We start from the raw sequence: 12,667 nt of genomic DNA on the forward strand, positions 1-12,667 counted from the left end.
CAGATACCCAGCATGATAAGCACACACACACACACACACATACACACACACACACACACACATACACACACACACAAACACACACACACATGGAATTGCAGCTCTAGGGATAATGAGAGGATCCTAAAAGTTTCCAGAGATTAAAAAAACAGGTCTCCTACAGTGATTTGGGAATACAGCGTTGAATGTCTTCAACAACATGGGAAGCAAGATAAAAACAGAAAAATGTCTTTGAAATGGTGAGAGGGAACTATTTCCAGTTGCGAATTTATACCCAGCTCAAGTATCTCTAAAGAATAAGGGTACCCGGCTCGACTATCTCTAAAAAAATAAGAGTAGAATGAAGAAATTACAAACACACAAGGATGTGAGAAATTTAACTCCCACAGACTCTTCCTCAGAAAGCTACTGAAAGATCCGCTGCTTAAAACAAGGAACTGAACCAAAAAAGAGAAAAACATGCAATGCAACAAAAGCAGTTCCCAGGATGAGGGACAGGGAAGGCTCAAGAATCCAGAATGATACCCATGAGGCAGGCCTAGAAGACAGCCAGCACGTCCCAGTACAGGGGCACAGCATGTGCCAGGAAATCTGAATCTAAGGCCAACTTCTACCTTATTAACAGCACTTTCAGAATGTGGATGATAAATGAGTGACTAATACGATGGAAAAAAATAAATCTTCCTGGCCTGAGATCCTCTACTCAGGCTGGACCAGTCATCTGTTGTTTTGCTGAGCTGGCATTGGTTTCCATTTTCTGGGTATGAATGGATGTTAGGCCAAGCAGTGGACTGTATCTGACATGTGGGTGGGCTTTTTTTTTTTCCGGGGGCGGAGAAAGTCTAATCCACATCCATACCCCCTCTCTAGGATACACTGCTTTTGCAAGAGCTAAGGGTTGGACCATTTGACTGTCTTTCTTGCCTGTCTGATATCCACACCTACATTTCCTAGGGTACCTGTTGTTTTTCTCCATCCAGCCTCCATACTTTTTTCTTGTTTTGAGACGTAGTCTCGCTCTGTCACCCAGGCTGGAGTGCAGTGGTGCAATCTTGGCTCACTGCAACCTCCACCTCCCAGGTTTGAGCAATTCTCCTGCCTCAGCCTCCCAAATAGCTGGGATTACAGGTGCCTGCCACCACACCCAGCTAATTTTTTTATTTTTAGTAGAGACGGGGTTTTACCATGTTGGCCAAGCTGGTCTTGAACTCCTGACCTCAAGTGATCCACCTACCTTGGCCTCCCAAAGTGCTGGGATTACAAGCGTGAGTCACTGCACCCAGCCTCATTCTCTCTTATTCTAACAACATGTCCACTTTGCAGGGGAAGTCACCCTCCCATCTTTCTCAGCCCATGAATAAAAGGGAGGTGACCTCACTCCTTAGCCCCAGGGATGAGAATCTGACCCAGGCCTGGTCGATCAGACTCACAGCGGTAGGATCAATGAAAACCATGTGGCCCAAGTCAGTTCACACTAGAACTTGTGTGGGAAAACTGGGACCGAGAAATCGTCCAATGGTAAGATTTCTTAAGAGGGTAAAATACAATCTCCAAGGAGCTAGTGTGAAGCCAGCACAGAGGACAGCACTACTGACAGATACTCAGAGCTGGAGTCCTGATGACATCATTTAAATGGTGCCTGGATCCAACCATGCCTGAAGGCCGTATAGTTTTCAGTTATGTGAGCCCACAAGTCTTTCTTCTTAAGCCAGTTAGAGTTGGGTTTTAGTAACCAAACAAGTCCATACTGAGGTGTTAGGCGGCAGGGGAGAGCTGGGGAGGAGGCATCTCACCTCGGACCACGGTGCCTGGGTAGAGGCAGCGGTACTGCTGGCTCCAGTAAGCTGCAATCCTGGTCCCTTGTGGCAAGAAGCGAGTGGAGGCTGGCCTCACATCAATGATCTAGGAAGGCATGGGATGAGTGCAAGGTGTGGACACAGTTGTGGCCATGGCCTTGGACACCCAGCCCACCCCGAGCATCCCGAGGCCCCGCCCTCCCCTTCTCACCGCCTCCTGCAGCAGCTGCTCCAGACAGTAGATGTGAGGCCGGTTTCCGCGCTCACCCTCTACCACCACGCGGTATCTGCGGGAGCAAAAGAGGCCTGAGGTGGCAGAGGCCGAGACCTCCCAGAGGGCCTCAACCCCGCCAGCACCAGCTCTGCCTCCCAGACCACTGGGAGGTGACACCAGAACTCAAGAGGTTTGCCAGCTTGCTGAATTTGGCAATTCTCCCCCTTTCTGGGCTCATTTGCCTCATCTGTAGAACTAGGGGTTGCAGAGCAAGCCAGGCTGGTGCAGTCCAGATCCTGAGAGAGACCAGTATGCTCTCTCTCTCACCCCTTCCCGCTACGGCTCCTGCCATGGAGCAGCCGTGCCCAGCCCCTGGGAGCGTTCACCCAGTACTCCCTCAAAGTGCCCAGGGCCTCCCCGTCAGCTCTGAGCCCACTCATGCCCCTGCCCTCTGCCATCGGGGGAAGCCACAGCCTAGAAAGGAGAAGCAGCCAGGCACAGAGGCCTAGACACGGGGCAGGTATGGGACACGGGGCTCTGCACCGGACCTCCCACCCCACTCACATGTCTGGCGAGTGCACGGTCTGCACGTGGCCGGCATATAGCAGCTTGTCGTCCATGGGGATGAGCACACGCAGGCCGTCCTTCAGCTCGTCCTTGTCGATGATGCAGGAGCGAGGGGCTGCAGGGGTCGGACCGTGAGGCAAGGCTGGAGCCGGGGCGTCTGCGACACCTCTCCTTCCTCCCGTCACCCCCAAGTCATCCCCTTGGATTGGAGGCCCTGGTGCCGGGTGGGCCTGTGGGGCTGAGATGTGTGCACTTCTTTTGTCTGCCCGTGTGTGTACCTAGGCAGACCTGTGTGTACCAGTGGGCACACACAGGGTGCCGTGGGCAGCCCCTCTCCTCTCAGCCCCCTCCCCTGCTTGGCCCCAGATGTCTGCAAAGACCCCAGGCGGGTGTGAACCCAGGGATGAAAGGCTGCACGTGTTGTCTCTTCCCACCCCAAGGCAGCCTCTGGGACTGGCACGAAGCTCTGGGTTCCAGCCATCACCAGACACTCACAGCCACCATCCTCCATCATGACGTCCACCCCCTTTACTGCTGCCCTCAGCCAAACTTCTAGGACTTTCTTTTTATTTTATTTTATTTATTTATTTATTTGAGATGGAGTTTCAATCTTGTTGCCCAGGCTGGAGTGCAATGGCACGATCTCGGCTCACTGCAACCTCCACCTCCCGGGTTCAAGTGATTCTCCTGCCTCAGCCTCCCAAGTAGCTGGAATTACAGGCGTCTGCCACCACACCTCGCTAATTTTTGTATTTTTAGTAGAGACAGGGTTCTGCCATGTTAACCCGGCTAGTCCCGAGCCCCTGACCTTGGGTGATCCACCCACCTCAGCCTCCCAAGTGCTGGGATTCCAGGTGTGAGCCACCGTGCCCGGCCTCCTTCTTTTTGTAAATAATTTTTTTCAGGACAGGCACAGTGGCTCACGCCTGTAATCCCAGCACTTTGGGAGGCTGAGGCAGGTAGATCATGAGGTCAAGAGATCAAGACCATCCTAGCCAACATGGTGAAACCCTGTCTCTACTAAAAACACAAATATTAGCCAGGCTTGGCAGCGCACACCTGTAGTCCCTGCTACTTGGGAGGCTGAGGCAAGAGGATTGCTGGGAGGCGGAGGCTGCAGTGAGCCAAGATCACGGCACTGTACTCCAGCCTGGATGACAGAGAGTGAGACTTCATCTCAATAATCATCATCATCATCATCATCATCATCATCATCATCATCATCATCTTTTCAGAGACAAGGTCTTGCTTGCTCTGTCATCCAGCCTAGAGTGCAGTGGCAAGATCATAGCTCACTGCAGCCTCGAGCTCCTGGGTTCAAGACATCCTCCCACCTCAGCCTCCTGAGTAGCTGGGACTACAGGTGCACACCACCATGCCTGGCTAATTCTTTTATTTTTTGTAGAGACAGGGTCTCGCTATGTTGCCCAACTGATCTCGAACTCCTGGTCTTAGGTGATCCTCCTACCTCAGCCTCCCAAAGCACTGGGATTACAGGTGCAGGTGACCACAACCCACGTACCTCTGAGACTTTCCATCCACTTTTTCTTTCTGGTGGAAATGAATGCCCAGGGGCAAACTTCCTGATGGCGGTCAACTCTCATTGCCTCGGCCCTCTGCTCCCTCTCCCTGTGGGCGCCTCCCTTTCTCTGGAGCGCCCCTGACCTGGCACCTGGGCCTGCCCTTCCTTCTCAGTGGGACCTTTCACCTGGTCTGTCCCCAACATTCCCATTATGAATATAAAAAGACCCAGATGGCTCGCTGGGAGAGGGATGGTTGGGACCACCGTATCCCTGCCTGTGCCTGCACAGAGCTCTCACGTGGCCTTATCACAGGCAGAGTGGACTCCCCACGCCTTGACGCTGGGCTTGGTCACGTGACTCTCAGGAGTGGCCGGGGCCCAATGCTGAGCCCAGGCCTCAAGAGAGCTCTTAGGCTCAACTTCTCCTCTTAAGCCACAGGTCTGGCAGGATACACGACACACGCAGAGAGGACCACAGACGTGGAGCAGCTGACCCCTGGCCAGCCCATCACTTCCAGAGCAAGGCCAGTGGGGGTCTGCACAGCCACCCAGCAGCCCTGCACGCCCCGAGATGCACACAGGTGGTGGCTGGTTGTCACATAGCGGCTGCTCACCAATGCAGCCTTGGGGTAGCCAACTCCTTCTCTCACTCGCTCCCCCATATACCCACAATCTTGCCTCTGGGTTACAGACCCCTGGGTCCCAGCCTGGGCGTGACTTCCTGGGGTGCCTCCCAGGCACCCCAGACTCGAGTCATCAAAACCCCCACATGACCCTCTCTGACCTGGGTCTCAGGGACAGGGCCTCTGCCCACCCCCCCAAACCTGTCCTCACCCTTCCCTTCCCCTCTCATCTGCCTGCACCCCCGACCCTACCTCCCATCCAGTCTCCCTCCTAATGTGCACACCCTGCCCTGCCTCCCTGCCTGCTGCCCCTATGGCAGCCCCAGGCCACAACCCACTCTCACCTGGACAGCACAGCCTCCTAACTGGACTCCCTAATTTCCCTGGGGTCCCCACTCATTCTCTGTGCAGTACAAGACGGTTTTTTTTTTTTTTTTTTTTTGACAGTTTCACTCTTGTTGCCCAGGCTGGAGTGCAGTGGCATGATCTTGGCTCACCGCAACCTCCACCTCCCAGGTTCAAGCCGTTCTCCCACCCCAGCCTCCCTAATAGCTGGGATTACAGGCACCCGCTACCACACCCAGCTAATTTTTGTCTTTTCAGTAGAATCAGGGTTTCACCATGTTGGCCTGGCTGGTCTGGAACTCCTGACCTCAGGTGATCTGCCCATCTCGGTCTCCTAAAGAGCTAGGATTACAGGCATGGGCCACCACGCCCAGCCCAGACAGCTCATTTTAAAGTCAATCTCAGCATATCACATCTCCACATCCAACCTCAGAGAGCTTCTCACTTTCCTTGGGCCCAACACGGAACTCCTTCCCAAGCCCCGCAGGACCTGCCTCCTCCCTGGCCCCAACAGTGGACTGAGCTGCAGCCAGTCCAGCCTTCTCATCGACCGGGGTAACGGCCTCAGGACCTCTGCTCCTACGGTTCCCTGCCCTCAGCTAGCCCAGCCCTTCCGTCTCATGCCTTGCTCAGATCTGCCTTCCCCAAGGGAGGCTCCAGCAGCCCCGCCTGGCACATGCAGCATCACGGCCACTCACCCGGGGTCAGCGGCCGCTCCACGGCCCCACCACGCGGTAGGTGCTCGTCCTCCGAGAAGCTCGAGTCCTGGTTGGGTTCAAAGTCCTCCTCGGCCGCCATGCTCTCCATCAGCTTGCTCACGGCGCCCCCCTTGCCGCGGTTCTGGGGACAGAGCACAGCCGACAAATGACTTAGGACCTGGCACGGGGCTCCTGACGAGCTAGGAACCCTCTCTGGAAACCTGGAGCCACAGTCAGGCCGCAGGAGGAATCTGTCATGTGCATGGTGGGGATCCCAGCTGGGGGCACCCCAGAGGCCAGGGGGAGGGTGAAATAGGCCTGAAACCCAGCTGGTCAGTGCTCAGTACTTGGTGCTCAATACTCAGTACTCTGTGCTCAGTATCAACACTCAGTGCTCAGCACTCACTACCATACCTCTGGTTCATCACTACAGCGAGTGCCTCCATTCCCTCTTTAAAGAAACTTCAGCAGCATCTCCAGCCACACCTGATGGGCTTCACGAAAAACCACTCGGGCAGGGGCTAGCAGGTGTGGGGAGTGGGCATGCCACCATCTGCCACTCAGGCTAAGAAATTCACCCAAACCTGAGGGCCCTGTGAGGACCTGGTGCTGGGCTGGGGGCCTGTCACCCAGGTCTCCTGGTCTCTGTTCCAGTGACCCCCACCCCCGCTAGAGCAGGCATTTCCTGAGGACAGGAGCAGAGTCCCCAGTATCTCCTTATCCCTGGAGCACGGGGATGGCCAGGTCACCCCCATCAACTGCAACCTCTCTGAGCCACAGCTACAGGGAGGGTAAATACAGAGCAGCAGGTGGAGCCCCCTGCCCTGACCACAGGAGCATGGCTGAGCCCCACCACAGTGCCCCACCAGGGCACAGCAAGCCTCACCTCCTTCTTCACCTCCTTCCCTTTGGCCTTGGCCTTGCTCCTCTTGGCAGCGGTCAGGGAGCTGGCGTGAGGAGCCCTAGCCTCAGAGGGCAAGGCAGGAGCTCGGGGCGGCGGCAGCCCAGCTCCTGGCCCAGCCTCTTTCCCTTTCTTCTTCTGGAGGAGGAAGCAGCAGAGAGGAGACATCAGAGGGCAGGGCAAGTGCAGATAGCACCCCTGTTCCCTTCACTCACTCACTCCCCCAAGTTTTGTACCACCCCAAGTGTGTCCTCCCGGGAGGAACAAAATGTCCCTTCTCTCTCCCCTGCCAGAGTTTTGGTTTGGGTTTTTTTTTTTTTTGGAGACAGGGTCTCGCTTTGTTGCCCAGGCCAGAGGACAGTGGCGTCATCACCACTAAATGCAGCCTCGACCTCCTGGGCTCAGGCGATCCTCCCACCTCAGCCTCCTGAGTAGCTGGACTATAGATGCACACCACCACACCCAACTAAATTTTTATTTATTTTTTTTTTTAGAGACAGGGTCTTGCTATGTTGCCCAGGCTGCTCTCAAACTCCTGGCCTCAAGCAATCCTCCCGCCTTGGCCTTCCAAAGTGCTGGGATTACAGGCTGTTTTTAATGTTTATTATCTTATTACTAGTATTACTTGTTGCCCCCTCTACCCAAAAAGACAACACTGAAGTGTATATATGTTGTGAGTTCCTCTCCAGTGACCCTCCTACCAACTCCACAGAGTCAGCTACTAGTAACAGCATGGTGTATCCTTCTAGAACTTTCCACAAGCACACACAACCCTGTAAATATGAAGGCTATGCAGACACAACCACGCATACACAGTATTAAAAAAAAAAAAAAAAAACACACGCACAGGTAGGAATTTACCAACAGTCCTGCCTTGCAACATTTCCCCTCTAACACCACTGACACATATAAAAGGAGCTTCATTTTAACAGCAGCCTATTGAGCCAAGGTATGGAGAAACCGTAATTCATTTACTTTAACCACCCCCGCGATGAGAAGGACCTGTAGGCTGCCTCTGTTTTTTCACTCTCTGTTTTGTTGTTGTTTTTGAGACAGAGTCTCGCTCTATTGCCCAGGCTGGAGAGCCGTGGTGCAATGACAGCTCACTGTAGCCTCAACTTCCTGGGTTCAAGTGATCCTCCTGCTTCAGCCTCCCAAGTCGCTGGGTCTACAGACATGCACCGCCATGCCCAGCTAAAAAGTCTACACTTTCTAAAAAGGACATGTCTAAAACAAATGGCCATTAGCCGGGCATGGTGGGGGGTGCCTGTGATCTCAGCTACTTGGGTGGCTGAGGCAGAAGCATCACTTGCGTCCGGTAGGCAGAGGTTGCAGTGAGCCGAGATTGTGCCATTGCACTCCAGCCTGGGCAAAAAAGAGCAAAACTCCGTCTCAAAAATAAAATAAAGTTAAGAAAAAAAAAACAAGGCCAGGCGTGGTGACTCATGCCTGTTATCCCAGCACTTTGGGAGGCCGAGGTCGGAGGATCACGAGGTTAGGAGATTGAGACCATCCTGGCTAACATGGTGAAACCCCGTCTCTATTAAAAATACAAAAAAATTAGCCGGGCGTGGCAGCGGGCGCCTGTAGTCCCAGCTACTCGGGAGGCTGAGGCAGGAGAAGAGCTTGAACTGGGAGGTGGAGGTTGCAGTGAGCCGAGATTGGGCCACTGCACTCCAGTCTGGATGACGGAGCGAGACTCTTTGTCAAAAAACAAACAGAACAAAAAAAATAAATAACCAAGACCAGGAGAAGTAGAAAAGTAATAAAGATAATAACCGTCAAATGTTACCAAGACAACAACAGAAGTCACAGCATCCGTATCCAAAATGAAAGTCAAAGCAAGAGCATTAAAAGAAAGAAAAAATGGCATGTTCTAGGGAAAAAGGGTATACAGTTTAATCCCCATTTTGGGGGGGGAATATATATGTGTATGTGTATGTGTGTGTGTGTGTGTGTGCGCACGCGCACGTGTGTTTTATTTTCTTGTTTCTGCTGAACTCTTTAATGCAAGTCATCCTTTTGGAATCAGAGGCATCTTAGGCGTTGAAGGAATGTTAGTGGCGCTATCCCCATATCTTTGGGATCTGTCATTAAGCAGATAGCTGCAGCTCCTGGTACATGTCCCTGCAGCTGTACCCACAAGGGAACAAAAGGAAATGACAGCAGAAAGAAAAAAAAAAAAAGAAAGGCCTGAGTGGATTTTTCTTTTCTTTATCTTCCAAATTACTGTTATAATCAGATAAAACCAGTAACTCTTTCTTTCCCTTTGATTAGAACACCCATGGCTGGGAGCCTTCCCCTACTTTTTTGTAAAAAAAATAAAGTAAGTAAGAAAATAACTTCCGATGTGATAGAAGCTCTGTACACAAAACAGAGACGCTGACTGCTTTGGTAATTATGACAGCAAAACACCATCATCACCCAAACCACCAACTGCCAGCAGGGTCAGTGGTGGGAGACAGGCAGGCGGTGGGATGGCATTCAACCATTCAAAAATACTGACAGCCAGGCACAGTGGCTCACGCCTGTAATCCCAGCACTTTGGGAGGCCAAGGCAGGCGGATCACTTGAGGCCAGGACTTCAAGGCCAGGCCAGCCCAGCCAACATGGTGAAATCCCATCTCTACTAAAAATACAAGAATTAGCCAGGCATGAAGGGCATGTGCCTGTAATCCCAGCTACTTGGGAGGCTGAGGCAAGACAATCGCTTGAACCTGGGAGGCAGAGGTTGCAGTGAGCTGAGGTCGAGCCACTGCACTCCAGCCACAAGAGTGAGACTCTGTCTCAAAAAACAAACAAACAAAAATACCGATGGCCAGGCGTGGTGGCTTATTCCTGTAATCCCAGCACTGTGGGAGGCTAAGGCAGGAGGATTGCTTGAGCCCAGGGGTTCGAGACCAGCCTGGGCAACATAAGGAGACCCCACCCCATCTGCACAAAAATATATATATTTTTAATTAGTCAGACGTGGTGGTATACATCTGTAATCCCAGCACTTTAGGTGGTCGAGGCAGGAGGATCACTTGAGCCCAAGAGTTTGAACCAGCCTGAGCAACACAGTGAGACCACTGTCCCTTTTTTTTTTTTTTGAGATGGAGTCTCGCTCTGTCACCCAGGCTGGAGTGCAGTGGCACAATCTCGGCTCACTGAAACCTCCGCCTCCCAGGTTCAAGCGATTCTTCTGCCTCAGCCTCCCGAGTAGCGACTACAGGCACCCACCACCATGCCCAGCTAATTTTTTTGTATTTTTTTAGTAGAAGCAGGGTTTCACCATATTGGCCAGGCTGGTCTCGAACTCCTGACCTCGTGATCTACCCGCCTTGGTCTCCCAAAGTGCTGGGATTACAGGTATGAGCCATCGCGCCCAGCCGAGACCACCATCTCTTGTTAAAAAAAAAAATTAGCAAGGTGTGGTGGCGTGCACCTGTGATCCCACCTACTCAGAGGAGACTGAGGCAGGAGAACTGCTTAAACTTGGAAATTCGAGGCTGCAGTGAGCTACAATTGCCACTGCACTCCAGACTGGGCAACAGAGCAAGACTCTGTCTCTCATAAATAAATACAATAAAAATATAGATAGAAGGCCGAGCGTGGTGGCTCATGCCTATAATCCCAACACTTTGGGAGGCTGAGGTGGGCGGATCACCTGAGGTCAGGAGTTTGAGATGAGACTGGCCAATATGGCGAAACCTTGTCTCTATTGAAAACACAAAAGTTAGCCGGGCATGGTGGTGAATCCCAGCTACTCGGGAGGCTGAGGCAAGAGAATCACTTGAACCTGGGAGGCAGAGGTTTCAGTGAACCAAGATCTCACCACTGTACTCCAGTCTGGGCAGTGGGGCAGATTCTGTCTTTAAAAAAAAAAAAAAAAAAAAAAAAAAAAAAAAAAAAAAAAAAAAACCCCCCCCCAGTGGGGAACAAAAAAAAAAAAAAAAAAAAAAAAGATAATAAAAGTAAAAGCCCGTCCCATGTGGCAGTACACATGATATAACACAGACTGAACTAAGTCTGAAAAGCAGAATACAGCCGGGCGCGGTGGCCCATGACTGTAATCTCAGCACTTTGGGAGGCTGAGGTGGGCAGATCATTTGAGGTCAGGAGTTCGAGATCAGCCTGACCAACATGGTGACACCATGTTTCTACTAAAATACAAAAATTAGCTGGGCATGGTGGTGGGCATCTGTAATCTCAGCTACTTGGGAGGCTGAGGTGGGCAGATCATTTGAGGTCAGGAGTTCGAGATCAGCCTGACCAACATGGTGACACCATGTTTCTACTAAAATACAAAAATTAGCTGGGCATGGTGGTGGGCATCTGTAATCTCAGCTACTTGGGAGGCTGAGGCAGGAGAGCTGCTTGCTTGAACCCAGGAGGCGGAGGCTGCAGTGAGCTGAGATCGCACCACTGCACTCCAGCCTGGACGAAAGAGCAAGACTATGTCTCAAAAAACAAACAAACAAACAAAAAGAATCGTCTATGTGTGAAACCGTGAAGAAGGAAAAACACCCGTGCTAGTTTTGCTGTTGCACCTCAAGCTGTAAGTTACAGCCACGGTACCTGATTGCTTATAATAGAGGGTTTAGTATTATCCATGGTGGTCTTTGGCATCCACAGGGCTCCTTAGAACATATCCTCCACAGCTAAGGGGGGAATACTGTATGAAAGTATATTTCAAAAAAAATGTTGGGCCGGGTGTGGTGAGTCACACCTATAATTTCAACCCTTTGGGAGGCTGAGGTGAGTGAACTGCTTGAGCCCAGGAGTTCAAGACCAGCCTGGGCAACATAGTGAGATCCTGTCTCCACAAAAAATGTTTAAAAATTAGCCAGGCAGGCTGGGTGTGGTGGCTCATGCCTGTAATCCCAGCACTTTGAGAGGTCGAGGTGGGTGGATCACCTGAGGTCAGGAGTTTGAGACCAGCCTGGCCAACATGGAGAAGCCCTGCCTCTATTAAAAATACAAAAATTGGCCAGGTGTAGTGGCGCACACCTGTAATCCCAGCTACTTGGGAGGCTGAGGCAGGATAATCACTTGAACCCAGGAGGCAGACGTTGCAGTGAGCTGAGATCATGCCATTGCACTCACCTGAGCAACAGAGCAAGACTCCGTCTCAAAAAAAAAAAAAAAAAAAAAAAAAAATTAGCCAGGCATGCTGGCACACATGTATAGTCTTAGCTACTCCAGAGGCTGAGGTGGGTGGATCACCTGAGCCTGGGAGGTGGAGGCTGCAGTGAGCCATGACTGCACCACTGTATTCCAGCATGGGCAACAGAGGGAGACCTTGTCTCAAAAAACAAACAAAAAACATTAACAGTGTCTGTTCTTGGGATGCTGGGATGTGGGGTGATTTTCCTTGGGTGTTTGAGCCTCTGTTTGTCAACAAGGAATCCGTTCTGTTCCAGGTTCCTGCTACACTATTGAAAGGCAGACACTGGGTGAGCCTCTGGTATTATAGCTGGATATAACAGCTGGGTATTCAGCTGTTCAGATGCCAGGAATTGGAAACCCTGGGCTCCAACAGAAGGAACTCCTGGGGAACGCCCAAAGAGGCAGTGCAGCTCCGCGGTTAAGGAGCCAGAACTGAAGCTACGCCCCCAGTGTTCAAAGTCCTGCTCTATTGATCATTCGCTGCTGGAACCTTGGACAGAAAGCTGCTCTTTTTGTTTTTGATTTTGTTTTTTTTTTGAGACGGAGTCTCACTCTGTGGCCCAGGCTGAAGTGCAGTGGCGCAAACTCGGCTCACTGCAACCTCTGCCTCCCAGGTTAAAGCGATTCTCCTGCCTCAGCCTCCAGAGTAGCTGGGACTACAGGCACCCCCTACCACGCCCAGCTAAATTTTTTTTTTTTTTTTTTAGTAGAAATGGAGTTTCACCATGTTGACTAGGTTGGTCTTGAACTCCTGACCTCAGGTGATCTGCCCACCTCGGCCTCCCAAAGTGCTGGGATTACAGGCGTGAGCCACTGCATCCAGCCCTTTTTTTTTTTTTTTTTTTTTTTT

At 51.7% G+C, this 12,667-nt stretch overlaps 1 protein-coding gene across 4 annotated transcripts in view; it reads right to left on the bottom strand.

The window, feature by feature from the left end:
* Positions 1 to 1,259: 1,259 nt before the first annotated feature.
* TNRC18 (trinucleotide repeat containing 18) overlaps positions 1,260 to 12,667 on the bottom strand; it is a 75,452-nt gene continuing 64,044 nt past the window's right edge. For 2 of the 4 annotated variants that reach the window (XM_017873360.1, XM_017873362.1), the window contains 5 exons: positions 6,652 to 6,804; positions 5,766 to 5,907; positions 2,575 to 2,692; positions 2,008 to 2,083; positions 1,260 to 1,902 (listed from right to left, as the gene is read on the bottom strand). In XM_017873360.1, the coding sequence (XP_017728849.1) occupies positions 1,756 to 1,902; positions 2,008 to 2,083; positions 2,575 to 2,692; positions 5,766 to 5,907; positions 6,652 to 6,804 (636 nt within the window). In that variant the 3' untranslated portion in view covers positions 1,260 to 1,755. The remainder of the gene's footprint in view (positions 1,903 to 2,007; positions 2,084 to 2,574; positions 2,693 to 5,765; positions 5,908 to 6,651; positions 6,805 to 12,667) is intronic. The other 2 variants (XM_017873361.1, XM_017873363.1) reach the window with 2 other exon arrangements.

The sequence above is a fragment of the Rhinopithecus bieti genome, unplaced genomic scaffold, assembly GCF_001698545.2.
Source record: "Rhinopithecus bieti isolate Rb0 unplaced genomic scaffold, ASM169854v2 scaffold_8135, whole genome shotgun sequence".
Taxonomy (NCBI): domain Eukaryota; kingdom Metazoa; phylum Chordata; class Mammalia; order Primates; family Cercopithecidae; genus Rhinopithecus; species Rhinopithecus bieti.